The 22,560-nt window shown below is 38.9% G+C and overlaps 1 protein-coding gene across 1 annotated transcript; it reads right to left on the minus strand.

The window, feature by feature from the left end:
- Positions 1-87: 87 nt before the first annotated feature.
- On the minus strand, positions 88-22,215 carry LOC124289813 (zinc transporter 5-like). Its single transcript, XM_046726482.1, has 16 exons — positions 21,763-22,215; positions 18,624-18,746; positions 16,600-16,666; positions 15,660-15,745; positions 15,013-15,100; positions 14,041-14,131; positions 13,080-13,162; positions 12,385-12,555; positions 10,683-10,971; positions 9,809-10,014; positions 7,243-7,400; positions 6,956-7,085; positions 3,475-3,793; positions 2,496-2,722; positions 1,222-1,350; positions 88-516 (listed from the first exon to the last, which is right to left on the minus strand). Exons 1-16 carry the CDS (start codon positions 21,798-21,800, stop codon positions 343-345), a joined length of 2,379 nt encoding a protein of 792 aa, XP_046582438.1. The 5' UTR covers positions 21,801-22,215; the 3' UTR covers positions 88-342.
- Positions 22,216-22,560: the final 345 nt, after the last annotated feature.

Below are 22,560 nucleotides of genomic sequence, written 5' to 3' on the forward strand. Positions count from 1 at the left end.
TGTTCATGTATATAAGTCTGTTCTGTGCTGTAGTACTTCACTCTTGCTTGACAACGGTATAAGAATCCATACCGAAACGTTGCATCATATATAATAAAAGAAGTTGTTATCCATAAACAATCTTACTTTCTTATTAGTCACCAACTTCTAAATGCCAATCAAACAGATCGTAATATTTTTATGTCTATATTTCATGTATTGGTCATAAACCAATCTGAACTTACTTTTCTCATTTGATAATACATTGCACACAACCGATATAATTATGTATGGTATATTGTGAGGAAGATCTGTACATATATATCACTGTATGTCATCGTATATGACACTATATTGTTCACTTCATATAGACTTCACTGTGAATGGTTCTTCAAAGGTGATGGTGTGCATGTCATTGGTGACAGCAGCCACATTGTCCAGCGATGCCCCCAACCCAGACAGGTGATGGAAGAACGATTCCTTCTCTACCTGAACAGTGAGATTGGTAATTCCCATTTCTCGGAAAAGTGACGTCACCTGCAAAGAAGATAAAGAGCATCATTGAGTGTAAAGAGCATGCTCTCTGTGTGACGTAACATAGATACACGCATTATTAAAAACAAGCAAAGTCAATGAACTGCCTAAGAAATAAGGTGAATATTATTCATATACTTGCGATATGGATCTTTTGACATCCAGTTGGACACTTGAGATACTCAACTGAAGCTAGTGATGAGGTATCCTAGCGATTAAAGCAATTGCTCATCACTTCAAAACAGGCTCAATTTGTATATCACTCAAGCTAACATATCCAGTATAAGGTAAGACGTTTTCCTACAACACATGTCTGTTACCAAACAACAGGCCCGTGAAGATCCGGGGTAGAATAGGTCTTCAGCAACCCATTCTTGGAATATAGCTGGAATATTGCTGAGTGCGGCGTAAAACTAAACTCACTCACTCACTCACCAAACAACATATCAACAACTTAGTCTTAATCTTAGCAGATAATCCTTTTCGAATGCATGTAACACTTATTCAGCATAAAGATATAATGGGTGTTGTCATGTCAGCTGCATTTTCCCTAGTTAACCTTGCTCATACCAACAAGTCCATTTTCATAATGAGGATGGGGTAGTGGACACAGGAGAGACCATTCCCAACTTCCTCTCCCAACATGTTTACAGAGGGTGAAGTGGTGTGGTCAGCTTATATGTCAAATCAGTGTAAGGCTCCACCTACCTGTGTAATTATCTTCTGTTCACTCTTGTCAGGGGCCACCTGAACATGCAGCATACCGATCACCTTTGATGATGTGTGCCACCAGAAGTATGGGCGTCGGTATGATATAACACCATCTATCGTCAAAATCTGTAAAACAAAATACAACAAACATAACATTCCATACAGAGATGTAGTGATATCTTAATGAATCCTTTATAATCATGTGTACATCCTGTATAAAGAGATGAGAGCTTTATTTATTTGCCCTGGGCAATGAAATAGGTGACCGTCTCAAATACTGGAAATCAATAATCAAATTTAAACTGAGTGTGCTGGTTTTGTAACAGTATTCAGGGTTTTACATGACAATGATTCCTGCGTATTTGATGCAACAATTTTGTGTAAACGACTCTCAAAATATAATTATACGAGTCAAGCTTGACGCTTTTATCGGTGGCCCTCACAATTTAGTTCAATAAAATCAATTTGATAAGGAAACAATGACATTGTTCGATCATAGTTTGACTTTTACAGAGCTGTCAGATTGTTCCAGAGAACTCAAGGCAGACAGTAATCCTGGCTGTTTGCATTGAACAATGCTGTAGTTTCATTTGGTGACTCCACCTGTGACATACACAGTTACATACTGAGAATCATTAACACAAAGAAATTTTAAATTTTCATGGCTCCCAAATATTGAAAATGAGTCCCAAAAATAAATATTGTGAGTCACCACCATTTTCAAAAGTCTGTGTAAAAGCCTGAGTATTCCAATGATATTACACTACTTAAATATTATCTGAAAGGAAAGCTTTGAGTCATGCAGGTCTTGGACATTTACCATTTTATTGAAACTTATGAACACTGGTATGTTGCTGACAAAATTAGAAACATAATTTAGGCGAACCAGGATTCAAGCCAACGATCATGATTCTGGCATGTCCAAGGACTGCAGCTTTGTACAGCTAATAGCAGTGAGTTAGATGGCTGCGCCACCCCTGTACCCTCTTAATCAGAGTGAGTGAGCATGGTTTTACACAGCAGAGAGTAATATTCAGCAATATCACGGAAAGGGACACCAGAAATGGACTTCACATATTGTACCCATGTGGGGAATCGAACCCGGGTCTTTGTGGTGACAAACAAATGCTTAACCATTAGGGATAAGGAACCATTATGACTTTCATGATGTTCATTTATCAATTCATACAAATACACTTGCAGTTAACTAATTGAGGAAGTATTTAGTTCTTGTGGTGATCGTGATAATGGTCTTTGTATGATTGTCTTACCTTTTGTAAAATATGTGTCAGATCTTTTTCCATATCGGTTGGAGTTCTTAGAAGTAAAACTGTTGTTGTATCTTTCAGTAAAGGCAAGACGCTCAATAATATCAGTGTAGCAATAAATAGTGAACAAATAGGGTCGGCCACATTCCAGCCAAAGTTCTCTATAATCAGCGTTGATATAATGACGCCAACACTTCCCATGGTGTCGGCCAACACATGCAGAAACACTCCTGAAACACAACATAAACAATGTCACCAAAATGATTTCATTACACAAGTACGTAACAAACATTCTCAAGTACAAGAGGCCTAAATATTGAGATGAGCGTATATCTCCAGTTTATTGTGTCAATCCTTCCTGAGATGTAGCATTGATTTCTGGTGTTTAGGGTGCAATAAACATGATAAACATGACAAATCTATAGGGCAGAGCCTGCAGGTGTCATTACTTCTACATATTCTTCTTTTTCATATTATTTTTCTCACCATATTTGGTGCCTGAATTACCAAACCTTCTGCTCACATCCATTGCAGATAACATACCCAGTTTTCAAAATCTACCTTGGTTGTGAAAGAAACTAGCTGTGTCAAGGGATTAACAAGTGATGAAATTCTGTTGTCAAAGAGGAAGCAATCCTGAATCCATCATTGGATGACATCCTTATGAAATCACACCAACATGATCTCAACACATAGCAATAATCCAGCAATATCACGGCAGGGAACACCAGAAATGGCCTTCACACATTGTACCCTTGTGGGGAATCAAACCTGGGTCTTCGGCGTGATGACCGAACGCTTTAACCACTAGGCTACCCCACCGCCCGGCCTTGGTGAGAACACAGTGTGTTAGTGAGTGGGTCATAATCAACCATCACAGCAGCAGTATTTCATATCATACATCATGTCAAATCATGACATTTGCCTTACATTTCCCTGATAATCTGAAATGTCTGCAAATCGTGTGATATATGTTACTTACCCTGCATGTTTGTATTACCCCCAAAGTGGGAGTGACCATGAGAGGTATGAGCCGGACTTCCATGGCTGTGTCCATGATCTCCCCATAAAGAATGGCTTTGTTCACATGGACTTGAACTTCCATGTGCATGGCCATGACTTCCATGATTGTGACCTTGACCCCCATGAGAATGACCATGACCTCCCCCATGTGCATGACCTCCACTGTGTGCATGACCTCCCCCTTGAGAGTGGCCATGACCTCCATGCCCATGACCATGGGAACTACTGAAGGCGAATATACCTATAAGATTTACTGCTAAACCAAGAACAGAAACTGTCTGCAAAACAAAAGAAAGGTATTTTATGGAAGGGTTATTCAAATATCAAACACCATACAATGGCTTAAATGCAGAATATTACAACTGTGTTACAGTTCTCATTAACTGGTACTTAGGATGAGCATGTGGACCAATTCTCAAATAGTGAAGCGGTTAAGGTCAAGTTTCCATTAAACATGTGTTTTTAATTACAAAAGCACAAAAGTTGGTCATCATTTCTGAAATAATTTCAGATATGGAGGTACATATTTTTATGTCCGTGTGCGCATGTGCAGTAGACAAAAACTGTTGTGCTGTTTTCAATGTTTCCTCTTACATTGTCAGCATACGCAATCATTACAAAACAATAATTTCACAATTAATTGCTTACAGGTACAGGAACAGAAGAGAAATACTTGATTTACATTAATTAAAAACATGCCCAAAATAAAATGCTCCTTCCATCAAAATTGGCAGGTAGCAGACAGCTTTTCGAATATGGAGTGCCATGACAAAAGAAGTATCTGACTGAAAATGCACATACTATTTTGCAAAAGTATTCCAGGACAATAATTCATAACTTTTTTGATATTTTTAACAATAAAATCTTTAAGTTATTAGACTCAAGGGCAAGTGTGGCAGATAATCCAGATTTGTCTTTCACAAGGGAGTAGTCATTATTTTATCTTTATTTTATTCCAGTAAACATCACTAAACCGCACTTTTATTATTTAATATTGTTTAAAAATCAATTAAATCATTCCAACTCCGTGACAAATTTGCCTAGTTCGAATTTACAAATGTCAAATAAAATATTTTCTGTACGTTTCCTTTAGAAATTACCATTTGAGCATAATTAAGTTTTGATGTTTTAGTTTTCAAGATGGTTGATGATAATACACTAAGTTTATGTTCATAAAATATTTTGTTAGAAATTGAAAACTCATGGTGACACATTAATCGTCTTCGCTTACAGACCCAAGGCAGTTATACTACAAATGACAAGTTACGATATTGAATATGGATTTCAAGCTCAAGGCCATAATGAAATATATCCATGAGCATTAATCGTGCAATAACCAACTTTTTTAAGATGAGAACAAAGACATATTTTGGTGCATATGCTTTGAAAACCAAACTTACACGGATTAAAATGGTAACTGTAACACATTTTACTCTGATTTCAACAAAATCAAAACTGAAATTGAAACATGATAACACATTACTGCAATCTGAGAAGAATACACAAAAACGTGAACATCAACAATGCTGGAAAGTATGGTTACAGAATTCGTACAGTTTTTAGACAATGGTTGTTGTGATTGTATGAACCACCACAGATTACCACACCAGTAGCCATTCCTCAGACTTATAACATCTGCCAGTCTCCTCCTCATACTGCCAATCAAGCATTGTATTTTTAGTATCTGATTCCTCTGCCATTCCCGATACAGTGTATGCCTCAATTCCTCACTTTGAACAGGATAAGATCCAGCTCGAAACATGGCATCTAACATAGTCCGAAAGATGTTCAATGAGGTATATATCAGGACTCCTTGTGGGCCATGGTAATGTTTCGATGGAATTGCTCTCTAACAGAACGATGACGGCACGAGACGGACTAGGGTTGGCATCCATGAATATATATGACGATAGGCAAAGTTAACAAAATGAGGCCCCATGGCTGTATCAGTACTTCCTGTAGAAAACATTGACCCTTGTGTTTCCCCAGTACTATCATGAGATCCAACTGTCAGCCATGCGGAACGCAACCCCACACCATTACTGATGGGTTCAGCTGCATAGATCATCTCTTGGTGATACGACGTCTGTATAGTGACAATGGTAGTGGGCAACGTGTAGACTGACTGACTGACTGAGTTTGGTTTTACGCCGCTTTTAGCAATATTCCAGCAACATCACGGCAGGGGACACCAGAAATGGGCTTCACACATTGTACCCATGTGGGGATTCGAACCTGGGTCTTCGGCGTGACGAGCCAACACTTTAACCATTAGGCTACCCCACCGCCCCACAACATGTAGAAGAAAGCAACATTCATGAGACCAATGAACCCTATGCCATTTCCTCAAGTTGCACTTCTGGAGTTTGCACCACACCAGGCGTCTCTGAATGTTCCAATCTGTGAGGAAGGGACGTCTGATCGAATGTACCCCAGACATCGCAGCCTCCTTCTGTTGGTAATGATGGATTGTGTGACTCCCACTCCCCATTGTAGTTCTGCGGCATGATTTATCATACTGATGTCTTGCCAGACGAATTTACACCCGTTCATCATGGTCATTGGTGTTCCTCAGTCTGCCGGTGGCCACGTGGTTCCTCGTAGGCCACAGGATTCTTTGTAAGTGGACTAACAGCCATGTGGTTAAAGCACCAATGTTACGACAGGACATCCCTGCATCATGCAATCCAATAACTTGCCATCATGTATTTTCAGAACGTCTGTGTCTTGCCTTGTCAAGTACTGCCGTCTCTTAAATCATTTCAGGAAATTGTAGCACATACTGCAATTTTGAAATGTATACACCACTTTGCTCGGGACCATCGCATCATGGGAAAATGGGACCCAGAGGAAAAGAGCAGTTTGAGACCTTTACAAAGGAAAGTCTGTGGACAGAACAAAGCCGAGTAACAGTTTGTGTCTTTTACCTATTATTTCAACTTTGATTGATTAAAAAAGCCGTAAAAAGGGTAAAGAAGAGCTGGAAAAAATAAAGAGTGACATGGAACTCTTATCAGAGTGTACATTAGTAAATTTAGAGTGTACATTAGTAGGTCGATGCCCATGCTGTTGATCACTTGATTGTCTGGTCCCGAGTCGATTATTTACACACCGCTTCCACATAACAGCAGGAAGCAGAAATATTGCTGTTTGTTAACAACAAACAAACCTTCTGCGCATGTGCAAAACGAAGTTATTTTGAGTGCCTCCATATCTGAAAATGTTCACTATGCATCAGTCAACAAATGTGCAAAGTTTTTATGCTTTTATCATTAAATGCACAATTCGTCCTCTTTAGCCGCTCCACTAAAAGGGAAGCAAATACTGTATCCACAAAAATTCACGTACAGACCTTCCACACAGTCTTCAGTCCACACTTTTATTTCACTGACAAACACACATAATGAACCTCTAGGTAACCACACAGCCCAGAGCCTTACCAATAATCTTGCTGTTTTGATCTCTGGTGGCTCAAATAGTCTTGTGACAGCCTCAGCAAATACAAATATAGAAATGATCACAAGGAAGAGGCCATTTATAAAACCAGACAGCACTTCCACCCGATCATATCTGAAATGAATAAAATAGAATGAATAAAAGTGCAAGTACACAATGTAAAACATAACACACTTCAAGTCCTTATTAGGGAATTACCTCCTCAAAATTTACAAATAATCACTAATATTATTTATTAGGTCAGTATGTGTTTATCGACTGTAAATCTCACCCGTATGAAAATATTCTCGTTGCCTTCCACCTGGACATGATGGCAGCATACAACCCCATGACAAGGGCCGAGCAGTCAAACAGCATATGGAAGCCATCAGATATTAGACCGAGACTGTTGGTCCACACGCCGTACAACAGCTCCACAAACGTGAACATCTGCAACACACCATCAGAAAACCACATACAGCACAAGCAAATACAACTGTAGCAACTACAAGAGAATGAATGTTTTACTCCATAGTTCACAATATGTTAGTGTGAAGACCATTCCTGGTGTCCCCCGCCGTGATATTGGTGAAATATTGCTAAAAATGGCATAAAACCATACTCACTCACTCACAATATGTTAAGTGTGATAATGATGATCATATAGTATCCCAACTGTGTACAGTGCACTCTGTCTGTAGACAGTAGTCCGAGGTACACAGATTTTAATGGAGTTATCTCCCTTTGACGAGCATACGATTGTGCATGAAACACATATTACATGAATAATGCATTATAAAGATCTCGAAACACTTACTGACAAAGTACATAACTACATTTGTACTCATTGAATCATTGATTATATTTATCGAGTTGGTTACAAGTGCCAATTCAGTACATTTGTATTCATTGAATGTTTTTTATCTTGGTCACTCAGACATTTTGACCTGATTTGATATCACACTGTGTCTGAAGGCCTCTTAAATGCATAGTGACATTGACACTGAGTTTACATGATCATCTCAATTATAGTTTACAAATTAGTGTTAATGGCATCAAAGGTAAATAAGCGTTCACCGCTAGACCAAGCGGTCTTGGCCAAACAGACTTCCTGCTCAGTAAATAAGACAAAATACACAAACCAATCAACGGATTGTTTATTCAAGGTTTATTGCCCAAGCGGACTTCCTGCTCAGTCCGGATTATAAAGCAATGTTTTTATGTGTAACTACCTTTTCGGGCTGACACTTTGGTCCGAAATCCGAAATAATGAGAGTCCGAGATACAGAGCTTTTTCATTATGACAACAAAGAAGGATTACGTCGGGACCGTAAGTTCAGTCCTGTTAATACAGCAATCCGAGAAAGACAGAGTCCGAGTTTGACAGAGTGCACTGTAGATGGATGCTCTGGATGTCCATCACTGGATTGTCTCAACTACTTACAAGGCAGGGCCATACAGCTGGACTATTAATATTGCGTGTGGTGTTAAACAACAGACCAACATATCATGGCTGCCCGTAATGGACAGACAGACCAGTGGTTGAAAGCATGATCACTTATCCATGTGGTGGCGTGTGGTCCTGTGCAAAGAGCTCAGGTTACAAACAGTTAAGCAACGTTGGTTTGACAAGGAAACAGTCTTTTTTTAACTGGATGGGTGACCAAACTCAAATTGTGTTTGGCACGTGACTTCCTGGCATTTCCCTGTTTTCTCAAATTTCAGATTTCAAAACTCCTGCCCCACAACAAGCACATGTGATACATGTGGTCTCACCTGAGACGAGCAGGTGAGTTTGTTCAATGAGTTTGTTCAAAATTGCCTCTGTTCACCCAGCAGAAAAAATGGGTGAAATATGTCGTGAGACTATTATCCTTCTAGCACCTAACAGGCAGCTTGGGTTATCCGAGGTAATAATGATCAGATTGTGCGCTTTGAGCAGGATATCTAGCCTGGAAAAGGTGTTATAAATATTCTCATTATTACTACATGAGGACACAGTTACAGCCTTCGAAGTTCTCCCTAGTCTGACTATTACATTGGGTATAATGGTACATCCTCTGTTTTCTGTGACTAATAACATTTTATCATTCTGAGCCAGTTCTCAGTGTTTCCCTTCTGCTATAAGTTGAATGAGTGAGTATGGTTTTACGCGTTTTTAGCAATATTCCAGCAGTATCACAGCTGGGGACACCAGAAAATGGCTTCACACATTGTACCCATTTGGGGAATGGAACCCAACTCATCAGCGTGATGAGCGAATTCTTCAACACCTAGGCTACCCCACCGCCCCCTACAAGTTGGAACGAAATAAAACAGGAAATGTAAACATAGTAAATGTTTTTCTCAATTTTGAAGAACTGACTGTAAACTCTGAGGACTTGTCAAATAATGTTAACACTCGTCCTTATGACCAGTCTAAACCGATGTTTCTACAATGACACAATCAGGTAGGCTGCACATCACTGGAACTCTCCAGTCTTCATCAGTGGTAAAGTCATGCAAACTGGGGATCAAGCTGAACTCCAGTGGAGAGCAAATAATCAACACCAGATGTAAGGCAGTGCTATATTCTGAACCTATACCATCTTTCCATACAACATTTAAGCATTAACCTAACACCTTAACCCCTCAGGCATAGCAAGGTTATTGTAACTTCTTTACTTTAACATGGAGATTAACAACAAATCAAACATTATAAAATACTTTGCACAAAATAGCAACAGGTATCAAAAACTAAATACAATTCAAAGTGATCTTTTCAACATATTACAGTGGTCACATATGAAACAAAACTGCTTGTTAAAGAATAATGTATAATAAACAATAAGCATGCTTCCTCTTTGACTGCAACCCACCAAGTTAATGCACAAAAAGTAGAAGATCTTGCGGGAGTTGGACTCCTCCAGAATCTGTCGAAGGCCATTTTTGAGAATGATGAAAACTGATTGTGACGTGCGATGGATGGCTTCCCCAGCAAAACTGTACAATGGAAGTCCGGATGGGGAATAACCAATGAAGTTGCCCTTGGCACTGCGGCTTGGAGACACCAGCAGCCATGTACCTGGTGGAACAACAGTAGAATCATCAGATCAAGTAAAATATGCCCAAATTTGTATTGTGTTTGTATAATTTGTATTGTTAATAGATCTTTTCTTAAACTCTAAAGCTGGTTTAGTGTTGGATGTCACTCCTATGCCAGCTCACACAGTCAGCTATATAGGTATACAGTATATATGTGATGGAAGACACCAAAGATGTGAGGACATCCCATTACATCACAAGCTTTTCAAGGATGAATGAAAAGAAAACACATTCAAACCTTGCACTTCAACAATTTTGTAAGCAATGCTCTTTACAAACATGGCAAATGAAATATTTTTCTCACTTGACCTCTAAGGGGACATTCCTAGATCTTTGTGTAGCAGTGGTGAGCACAAGATCTGATTTGAATGAGATTGGGTGAGAAAAGCCCAGACAAGTATCAACAGTCCTTGAGAATGCCAATGGGTGTTTTTCCCTCAACCCGCAACCTCAAACCAATCAGATTAAACACATACATATATCTGATAAACAATAAGTCAAAGTCCTTATTCACTAGAATGACATTAGCAAAGACATTAAATAACCACTTGCACACTTCTGGTAGAGTGACAAAGTTGTCCACAACAGGCAAGAGCTTAGCGTACAATCTGTAGTCCAGTGGCTATCATATATTGGTCAAGATCTCACTTAGGATGAGAGCCATGAGGCTGAAGACGACTCCCCCTGAGAGAACATGGTCCTCAGTGATGACTTCCTTCAGCTTGTGCATGGTGGTGATCTGGGCCATGTAGGGGTGGTTCCAGGTGGAACTGAGGAACAGCGCCCCCAGGGAGATGGCTGCAACACCATACAGAGCTGTCTTCTGTGGCTGCAGGTGGTTGATGGATACTGCCTCGATGTAGAAGTCAATCAGGAAGACGAACATGATCACCAGCAGTAGAGGAAATAACAGGTAGAGCCATGACTGTATGTCACTCTGGAAGTAGCATACAAACACAATATATCATGTTTTCAGACATGACTGTATGTCACTCTGGAAGTAGCATACAAACACAATATACTGCAGGTAGTCATGACTGTATGTCACTCTGGAAGTAGCATACAAACACAATATACTGCAGGTAGAGTCATGACTGTATGTCACTCTGGAAGTAGCATACAAACACTATATACTGCAGGTAGAGCCATGACTGTATGTCACTCTGGAAGTAGCATACAAACACAATATACTGCAGGTAGAGTCATGACTGTATGTCACTCTGGAAGTAGCATACAAACACTATATACTGCAGGTAGAGCCATGACTGTTTGTCACTCTGGAAGTAGCATACAAACACAATATACTGCAGGTAGAGCCATGACTGTATGTCACTCTGGAAGTAGCATACAAACACAATATACTGCAGGTAGAGTCATGACTGTATGTCACTCTGGAAGTAGCATACAAACACAATATACTGCAGGTAGAGCCATGACTGTATGTCACTCTGGAAGTAGCATACAAACACAATATACTGCAGGTAGAGTCATGACTGTATGTCACTCTGGAAGTAGCATACAAACACAATATACTGCAGGTAGAGCCATGACTGTATGTCACTCTGGAAGTAGCATACAAACACAATATACTGCAGGTAGAGCCATGACTGTATGTCACTCTAGAAGTAGCATACAAACACAATATACTGCAGGTAGAGCCATGACTGTATGTCACTCTAGAAGTAGCATACAAACACAATATACTGCAGGTAGAGCCATGACTGTATGTCACTCTGGAAGTAGCATACAAACACAATATACTGCAGGTAGAGCCATGACTGTATGTCACTCTGGAAGTAGCATACAAACACAATATACTGCAGGTAGAGCCATGACTGTATGTCACTCTAGAAGTAGCATACAAACACAATATACTGCAGGTAGAGCCATGACTGTATGTCACTCTAGAAGTAGCATACAAACACAATATACTGCAGGTAGAGCCATGACTGTATGTCACTCTGGAAGTAGCATACAAACACAATATACTGCAGGTAGAGCCATGACTGTATGTCACTCTAGAAGTAGCATACAAACACTATATACTGCAGGTAGAGCCATGACTGTATGTCACTCTGGAAGTAGCATACAAACACTATATACTGCAGGTAGTCACTGCATGTCACACTGGAAGTAACATACAAACACAATATACTGCAGGTAGAGCCATGACTGTATGTCACTCTGGAAGTAGCATACAAACACAATATACTGCAGGTAGAGCCATGACTGTATGTCACTCTGGAAGTAGCATACAAACATTATACATACAACAGGAAAACCCACGACTGTGTCTCATTCAAGTCTAGCTTTCCTTACACCTCTACTGTCCACTCTAACAGATACCCACCTCTCTTGTGAGGTATATGAAGGCTGCCCAGGGCCACAGCAGACCAGCTGATGCAAAGGTTGACAGAGCATGAAGACGTTTTGCACCACCCACTTCCACTGACAGTTTTTTTGCAGCTGCATTGTAGCCAACGTGAAGACACAACGTGATGAACAACAGCACCACTCCACCCTGTAACAAACCATAGTCTTGCACTGATGCATATAAGTTTGGGGCAACAAAGACATATATTTGTTTCTTTCAAACACTATATACTGCAGGTATATAGTGAACCAAGCCAGTGAATCTACTGCTGTCATTTGTAGCACTGTAAATATATCACCATCAAAGAAATGTACATCAACTGTGGTAAATTTTGTACCTAACTATTAAAAGACAAACAGCATATAATAACAATAACTCAATTATTAGATATATTTACAAAAGACAGGAAGATCTGGGTTACAATTGGTCTTCAACAACCCATGCTTGTAGTAAGAGGTGACTAATGGGATCAGGTGGTCAGGCCTGCTGACTTGTTTCATACAAGTCTTCGTATCCCAGTTGTACAGGTCGATGCTCATGATATCAGTCACTGGATTGTCTGGTCCAGTCATTATGTAGCTGGAACATTGCTGAGGGCAGCACTAGACAACAAACTTATAAGAAATGGCGTCAAAACTTTGGAAATGACAAACAGGAAGGGACTGACTTACTTTGTGATCTGACCATCCAACCAGATTTACAATGTGATAGAACACATGAGATATGAACGTCCCATGGATGTCTTCATGGTTGGCTGCAAGTACAACATGTCAGGAAATAACAAGTGGACAGTTTAAACAGTATCCCAGTTGCATCATCATTCATCATTAATATGACAGGAAAAAATGACATGAAGCAAATATTTACATCCTTGATAAGACACAAACACAAGATTTGTCTCAACAGACAAAGCATCAAAATGAGGACACAATGGGTATTGGAATGAGTTAACAGCAGAATCTTGTGTGACAAAGGGAGGCAACTCTGCAAACGCAACAACTAAGGTGAGATGAAATTGGATTTAATGTTGCATTTAAAAATATTTCGGTCATATGACGCCATGCATGGGTGTATGTGTGGTTGCTTGTACTAGCCCAGACTTAAGCTGGTTTTATAGTGCTAGCTCACTGAGATACCATGCCGCAGTGAAGCATGAATACCCCACTCAGACACATTATACTGACTCCGACCCGACCAGTCCTTGTTGTATCCATTAATACCGAGCGCTAGGCAGGGACCATCAAGAACCATATTTAACGTCTTTTGGTATGACGCGACCGTGGATCAAACCCGTGCAAACCACTACACCTTGGAGGTTGTCCACAACTAAGACTGATAAAGGTGACAGTAGTGTGTCAGTAAGGAACTCATGTGAGGTGAAAGGCCATAGATCATATTGTAAGGTGATATATTTTACACTAAACATATTGATGCTTATAACCCGCCATAAAGAAAACACAGGGGACGAATGAGACACATCAACAACACTGATTTCAGTATCATGTAGCACTACGTCATAACTAATTGTTATGTAATGATTGCATTAATTAAATGTAGGATAGATACATAATTAAGCTTGCACAGATTGAAACATACTTCAACGGTGACTATTAAGTATTAACATGACCTTACCATCATGTTCAGACATCATGTCAAGTTTTTCATCATGATCAAACAACAGAAGTGTAACCACGGCAACCAAGAAGAAAACAGCACCACGGGACTGAAACAGGAAAAACAGGAAGTTAAAAACTGACCCATATGATTGTGTATATTAGAAATATGCATGTGTAAATGAATTACACTGGTATTATTGTGGACATACAAGACATAACTTTTATTAAGTAGTGATGCAGCATGTTTTCATTTCCCTTGAATACTCCCCCCTCCCCCATATATCTCCCTCCCTCCCACCTACATGGAATCTCCAATAATTTATGTCAAGGGTCCTTACAAGAAATATTACGGTCCTGTAAAGAACTGTAGTGTACAATACTGTAAAATTGAATTACCATATTAATTACAGGACTTATATATTTGTTTCCAATAATTTGGTGCACTGATTTTTGTGCATTCTTCTTATTATAGTGTAATGGATGCACATTTCTGTATCTCGAAAGACCCTGCATCATAGTAAGGCAAATATTATCAGGTTTGTACTTGTCAACCGTAACAAACTTATCATACTAAACGTTACTATCTCATCTTTTTTCCATGCACGCAAATACCAAACGATGTCTGTAATTTGATACACCGCCACATCTGCATTCCTAGTCACATTCTTGTTGTTTTATTATACTTGTCAAAGATCATTCAGACATGCTAGAGGAATGCAAAGTACCAGGTATATATTTGTCAGTGTTAATGAACATCATCATGTACTCAAGTAACCATGGTAACAGTGAGCATTACAGCATCCCTCTTAGTTTTGCATCAAGTAACAAGAAAAGTGACAAACTTAAAGACCTCTTAATTTCACTCAAAATCTGTTTGCAACACAAATACTAGCCCAAAGCAAGCAGTAAATATAATGGAGTTAAGCTGTGTCTTTCAATCATGTACATATGTAACTCGTGTCTATTGTTACTGTGGACATTCCATCACCTTAGCAGGCCCTCCTCCATTGTTTGTGAAGAGAGCTGTAAACCCTGCGATGATCACAACATCACTGTGCTCGAACAGTAAGATGGTTCTGAAGCAGAGACACATACATTATAGTGAGTAAATGTGAGTCTAGCAGTATCATGACAGGGGGACACAAGAAAAATGTTTCAAATATTGTATCCTTAGGGGAACTTGAACTCAGCATGTCATCAACATGACATGAACACATTTACCACTGGGCTACCCAACATACAATATAAAGTAAGGGAAAATCTAGTCAGTGAGTCTATTTATAGACCCAGTGTGCTCGCATTTAAATTTAGTCATCTACAATGTTCACCTGAATTCTTATTTTGCAGGGTTACATGCTTATAAATATATAGTTGAAGATTGTCTCTTAAATATTTGATAAAATATCATCCATTTTTTATCATATTTTTTCAAATTCAGTTTACGTCAAGGACATTGTATTCACAGTTTACAACTAAAAAACAGATTTTCTTCATTTTAAACTTGTTTTCTAAGTGCCATTAAGTACCGGTATGTATGATGACGATTTGTTAGATTGCACTTGAACTTACATTACTAGAATGCTTCATAAATAATTGTAGTCTACGACTATAATAAATACTGTAATATTGTCTCACCTGAGTGGACCACACAAGGTGAGACCAAACATCCACAAGAAACCGATAAGACTGCCAACAAATGCATGTCTCACTATCCGGAAGAGCTGTAACAGTAAAAGGGTTCGAAGTGTACCACTTTAGAAGATGATGATGACAAGAGAAACTCTTGTCAATTTAAACCATTCTACTAACTGAAGGCTTTGTAAACCTTTCAAACCTACATGAATATCTAAATGGTTTGCATTATTTGTTGTTTAACACCACACTCAACAATATTTCAGCTTTGTACCATGCCCCGACTGCGGTCCTTTGATCTCAGCCGTGGTGTATTGTATAGTTACACCACGGGTTTGAGCGGCCTTCGACAGCAACTCTCTGATTGGTTCTTTACAATTTTAGCCAAGCCTTTGGGCTGCGCATATCCACGTCATACGTGGTTAGAACCTGCGTGAGAGTGCAGTTTGACAGTTCAGGACATGTTGCACATTAGTACGTCTTCAATACTGATAACTGGGTCAATCCCACTAACATGGTAGATTCAGTTTCGTAAATTATTTGTGACAGTATGCCCTCAACAATTCATCAACCAATCACCAGCAACCAGGCTATGGTGTATTTGGACCAAGCTCTTGTATTGTATTAGAATGAAGTACCTACTACATAGGATGGCAGTCAGTAAATAAGCAAATGGACCACACAATCCAATGATCAACATGATGAGCATTGATCTACGCAGTTGTTGGGATACAATCACATGTGTCAACCAAGTTATTTGCTGCTTATGATATGCATAGGTTGCTGAAGACCAATTTTAACTCGGATATTCACTGGTCGTATATTTAAATGTGTGAGAGCTTGTAGAAATGTAGAATGTGTTCATGTCAAGCAAGTAATATATAACTTCATTATTTCATACTCCTGATGTTATTTCTCTTTGTCACAATGTTCTCGTGGTTACCTGATTTTTTGTCAGTCTCCTGCCAGTGCTCAATGGCTTCTGAAGAAATAGCAGTGGTAAAGCAGTCCTGAAACAAATATGTAGACCAACTTAAGCTGGCGCCTATCAAGAAGACAGAACTGTTGTATGTACAATTATCATTAAACAGTGCAATACCTACAGACTCTATCCTGAAAATCTTCTATTAAAATTTCAGTTTTTTCTACGTATTGTAGCATGACAATATTATGTTTCATGGACCAAGAAACTGGTACTGATCTTGGCACTGGCTTAGCATGGTCAGTTTCTTGGATTCCAAAACATGATATTGGCTAAATTGTGGTCAATAATAATGTGATTATACATTAAAAACAAAACAAACCATTTCAATTTGAGTTTTTAATAACTGCTGCACCAAATGCTTTGCATTATACTGTTGCTGACAGAAAGAATTTGGCTTTTCATTCTGCACCAGGGTTTTTTCATGCAGGACCACTTTGGACTGCTGCATGGTGGGCAATACTGTGTTTTGAGGAAAGTCAAATGACTGTTTCTCAACCAATGAAAATACCTCATACCTCCCATTCATTGGTACTATAGACAATAACAGATAATAAGGATTATAAACGTGTTAACCATGTGTTTACCGTGCGTGTGCATTATGTTATACCCACTGCCCTCATCATGCTCATTGCCCAAGCTATGACTAGCGTCACCATTAAACTGAGCTATGACATCACATGATATACATAGAGAATACTACACAAGGTCTCATTACATATGAATTATATGAAACATGTGTCCTTCCTATGGTATCTGACCGAGTAAAAGCGAGGTCAGAAACCATAGGAAGGTCACGAATAATTCAGATTATTCTCACCCTTGTCACCGAAATCTTGGTATTTTAATTTATTACCCATGATGGTTTCATGTATTAAATTGACAAAATAGTGTATATTTTGTTATTGTTATGATTTCAAAACAATTCTTCAAAGAGGTTGGCGGAAGAATGTTGTATTTACCGTACACTCCTTGGTTGTCACACTTTAATGGCGTCGACTATTTTGTTTTGCCTCCTTGGTAACCGGCGTCACGATGCATGTCAGTTGTCATCGCCTCATTTGGAGATTTCGACTCATTAAACTACTCCGTAGCACCCCGTTTCGAAGTTTGCAGATGCTTCACTCGGCTACCATCACTGGTGGAAACTTTGCGTTTATGTTTTTCGACGCATATAATGTCTCAGTTCGACTCACAATTAAACAGCGATATGGCAACGTTCGCAATGATTACATTCCCACAATGAGCAATGAGTTGTAGAATGAATGAATTCACGTGTTTGTTATGACCGAAAAAGTAGTTCCGTCACAACATGACCTAAATGAGAGGTCATCGGTTATCCAATCAATCGTTAGAATCTCAGGTCAAGTCGTTACGACACAGGTCAACGTGATACGACACTCGTGAAATACTAGCTGAGTATGCAACTACCCATACGTTGACCACGTGGGTAATAAAGTCCTGGACTCCATAGTGTCTGAAAATTTACCACTACATTTGTGATCAATAATAGATAGTAACAAACTGACATTATTGCCTGGCCACTTGTTGTATATGTGGTTGAAATGTTTACAACCAAAGAAGTTCACTTTTTGGGTACTAGAATTAGTGGTCCCTTTATGCTTGTAATAACTGTAGTTTATAGTATTTATACTTACAAAATATTTGGGTACAGTAGAGTGAGAATTATATAATAACGGTACACAGAATATGTAGAATAAACACAAATAATATGATTAAGAAATTTACCATGTTTGCTGTCTAAAACATTAGCCACTAGTCTGCTGCCCAAGTCACATAAAATTCAGTTCAGTTATCTGACTTAATAACATAAAGAAATATCCACAAACGTAAACTGATCTTGTGTACTGAAAACCGTACCAAAATATACATACTATCCTTATCAAGCTTTCTGACATGGCTGAAGTGAAAATGATTATCCTGTTCAAGGAAGCAAAAACGGAATCTCCAGGAGTTGAACTTACCCCGCTTTCACAATGAAGAGGAACTGAACCACTGGAATCAGCTTCAGCAGATCATATGCCAGGAAGAGACCAACTGCACGTAGGAATTTGGAAAAGGCTAACAAGCCTACATACAGGGTTAAGCTGCAAACAAACACAGACTCATCATCATTCAGTCACATAAAGAATATCAGAAGACAAAACACTTCATATTTATATAATGTCGACTGATGATTTTCATGACTTGACTTACCAAAAGTATAAATACCACTAGCCAATACATGTTTGTAATAGTTCACATGGTAAAAGACAAAGAAAATAATTATCATTATAGGATATTTATCATGTTTATACAGCCCACATATCCACACAACTAGTACATGCTCAAGGCACTGGAGTGTTCCCTTGATCAACGGATGTCTTTTTTTCTGGCATTGTTTTAACCAACTGATGCAGCTTGTTATTGTTAAACGCAGCGAGTTATCACACAGACTCATCCTCACAAGGTACCCATTTGCAGCTGGGTGAACTGGGACACATAGTCACAGTATTTTGTCAAATGACACTGCACATTATTATACCTGCAACTAGGTGTCTGCACACGTGTTCGTGTGTTCATCTGGTCAATTACCAACGGATAAGTGGGTTCTTTTAAGTGTACAGGGTTGTGTACTGCATAGTGGGGGTTGTGACAACACTGAAAGAGCCTGCAAGTAATGGTAGCTCCAAGGTTTTTACACTCGGTCACATGTGGGTATCGATCCAAGCACCTTTCGCTTACTGGCACAGCACCTTAGACAGCTCGCCCACCTTGCCCCCGCTCGCCCATCTTGCCCCAAATAATAAGCATGATAGCATCATTACAAGCTGACCATAGTTGACATAGGCATTATTTATGACAGTTCAAAACCACAAATCATAAAAATGACGAACATACATTTTACAGTGATATTGTGACTATTACAGTACAGAAAAGAATAAATTATATTGAGGCCATTGTTGTGCTAATCAGGTTAATTATGTTCATATTGCACTGATTTGGTTATATTTTTTTTTATAATGCTGAAGTGCTACCCACTTCCAAATGCCTGTTACAATAATTATCATGGTTAGCGGTGTTAATGCCAGTGAACATGGTGAAGAATAACTAAGGAAACAACAATGTTTGAACATGTCAGTGTTCACATATACAAGATACTTTGTTGACAGACTATCATCAGTGTAGCCATAAGTTGTATATTTGATAATGTCATAGTAGAATGGAGAAATTAGATCTAATTATACCAGTTAAATATCTGAAGGCACCTCCATAAAACGTGGGCCATGTCAGATGAACCTTGAGCAGCCTGTGTCAGGCCACTCCAGTACTACAGGCTGCATCTAAACAACTTCCAGGTTTCTAAAATTAATCAGCTTCATTTAATTGCCATCTGTATTTACAAATTTCTACTGGTACAAATAAGAGCAACATAAAAGAGGATATTACAGTGGGAGGCGGTGTTTTCGTAGGCTGAACCAGTTCGTAGACGTGGTGGATTCATAGCCCAGACTGGTTCTTAGATGGTGATTTCGTAGACGTGTAGAATTGAATAATAGTATTTTGTGTTTGTACATGTAATCTTTGTCGGCGGATAGGACAAAATTAGTCTACTCATCATTATATTCCGATAAGAAGAAAATAATGAAATTGTTGAACAGTTTTCACTGTCATTTAGGTTGTCGGTGGATTAAAATAAATTAGTCTACTCATCGAAAACAGGTTACACTGAGTTGTTGTGAATGTTAATTAGGAAGTGGTGAGTTGTTTTGATATTTACAATACTGTGTGTATATTGAAGTGTTTTGTTAATTACTTTGTCGGTGACCCACCTTATCCTTCTTCTCTACTGCTACTTCCCTGCTGATCATGCGTAGTTGAATGTTGATAATTGATGTTTTTTTCATCACTGATCATACTTACCTGATATATTTTTTTTTTATTTCACAAAACTCAATTTAATATATTAGCGGCCTGGAAGTTGTCCTAAAGGCAGAAGAAATTGTCGGACCTGGCCCGCTGCGAAGCATGTTTTTTTTCATCACTGATCATACTTACCTAATATATTTTTTTTATTTCACATAACTCAAACACTCTTGGTTTACACTAAAGTCATAATATCGATTTTCATCATCAATGATGTTGAAGTTCACCCATTTTACTAACGTCTACGAATCCACCGCTCAATATGCCTACGAATCCACCGGATTTCCACGTCTACGAACCAGTCTGGTCTACGAATTCACCTACAGCCATTACAGTGATGGTACTGACTTTTGGATGCAGATTATCATAAGTGATGCCACAGCACTGAGCAGAAAGGCCTAGAAATGACAGATAGATCAAACTTTCTCAACAATACAATGGTGCAACTGTATTTTTGCAACTGGTTAGTTCCACTGATATATCAGGTTTGAATTTAAAAGCTTTGACATTGATTGGAAAATTCACCTGACATGATCCACTACTGACCTATGGAGGTGTCCACACGTTCATATACAGATTTAACGTATCTGAGTGAAAATCTGATTTTAATTAGATATACATATCTGTTACAAACATAGGTGAGGTGAGGTGAAATTGGGTTTTAAGTCGTGCTTGAGAATATTTCGCTCATATGACGACGTGCATGCGTGTGTGTGTATGTGCGGCTGCTTGTACTAGCCCAGACTGAAGCTGGTTTTATAGTGCTAGCCCACTGAGATACCATGCCGCAGTGAATCATTAATACCCCACTGAGACACATTATACTGACTCCGAGCCGACCAGTCCTTGTTGTACCCATTAATGCCGAGCGCCAGACAGGGACCAACAAGTACCACATTTTAACGTCTTTTGGTATGACGTGGTCGGGGATCGAACCCGCGACCTTCCGCTCTCCGGTGTTACAAACGTAGAGCTAGGTTACCTGTAGATCAACTACTCCTAGTTTAAAATTAGGAGACACATCTTCTGTGTTTCTATATTAAACATATTAAACCTAAAGGTGATATGATTTTTCTTCATCACAGCCTGCCACAGTGTGACAATGACTGAGAGCAGCTTGTAAATAATGAAAATCTAAGACAGCAATGTGATAATCTAATTCATTCAATACGAAAATAATACTTATGACAAACTTACCTTGAAGTGGAACTGTATATAGCTCGCCCTGACAGCATGTTTGACAATCAAATGACTCCTTGCTTACTCCTGAAAATGTTTTTCTACACAGATCGTTGAAGCTTTCACTTTATAGTTTTCTTAAGCTCTTTTGTGGTAATGGCATCGTTAGATGTTCTGCGTATGGTTTGTTTATTGTACTAAACAAACAAAATAGTCGACTCGCACAAATCTAAACATTACAATCAGTGCCACTGTCAATAACTCTGACAACAGCCGGCACTAAGGCCTCGCAGTAGCATCCCGGTAGTCTGTTTGAAAAATTAAGTTCGCGTTGTAAGTGCACGCATATCCATCCATGAAAATTATTTCAGTGAAGTTTCTTAAATCAATTACGCATCATACGTGTAAAACAAAAACTTCTTCGAAAGCCAGGCTGGCACTTTCATGCACCGGAAGGAAGCAGCAGACGGGATTCGGAGTCTGCGCAATTGAGTATGATTTATTCAAAAGTTAGAACTCCTCGCCGAAAAATGATTTTACTCACGAAACGACATTTATGTGCTCACATGATTTTGACGCAATTCCTGGCCGTGACATCTTTCATGTCGTTTCGCTTAAAGATGAATTTCTCTAGTTGAACTTGATTTGAAATTCGTTGACCAAATAAAACACGAACACGCAAACATATAAGATGCTCTTCTCTGTTCAATTTACCTGCAATAATGACACATTTCGTGGATAACAACTTCTTTTATTTCGTAAATGCGACGTTTCGATACAGATTCTAGTACAGTTAACGTCTCACGTATGAAAGTT

This window comes from Haliotis rubra, unplaced genomic scaffold (genome assembly GCF_003918875.1).
Source record: "Haliotis rubra isolate DU_JTF1 unplaced genomic scaffold, ASM391887v1 Scf112, whole genome shotgun sequence".
Taxonomy (NCBI): domain Eukaryota; kingdom Metazoa; phylum Mollusca; class Gastropoda; order Lepetellida; family Haliotidae; genus Haliotis; species Haliotis rubra.

Bases quoted from the DNA above. Each gene is read 5' to 3' on its own strand.
- LOC124289813 (XM_046726482.1), bottom strand. From the start codon at position 21,800: ATGCTGTCAGGGCGAGCTATATACAGTTCCACTTCAAG. The intron at 2,723-3,474 runs GTAAGTAACATA...GTTGTGTTTCAG, and splicing joins GGGTAATACAAACATGCAGG to GAGTGTTTCTGCATGTGTTG. The intron at 517-1,221 runs GTAGGTGGAGCC...TCTTCTTTGCAG, and splicing joins AACAGAAGATAATTACACAG to GTGACGTCACTTTTCCGAGA.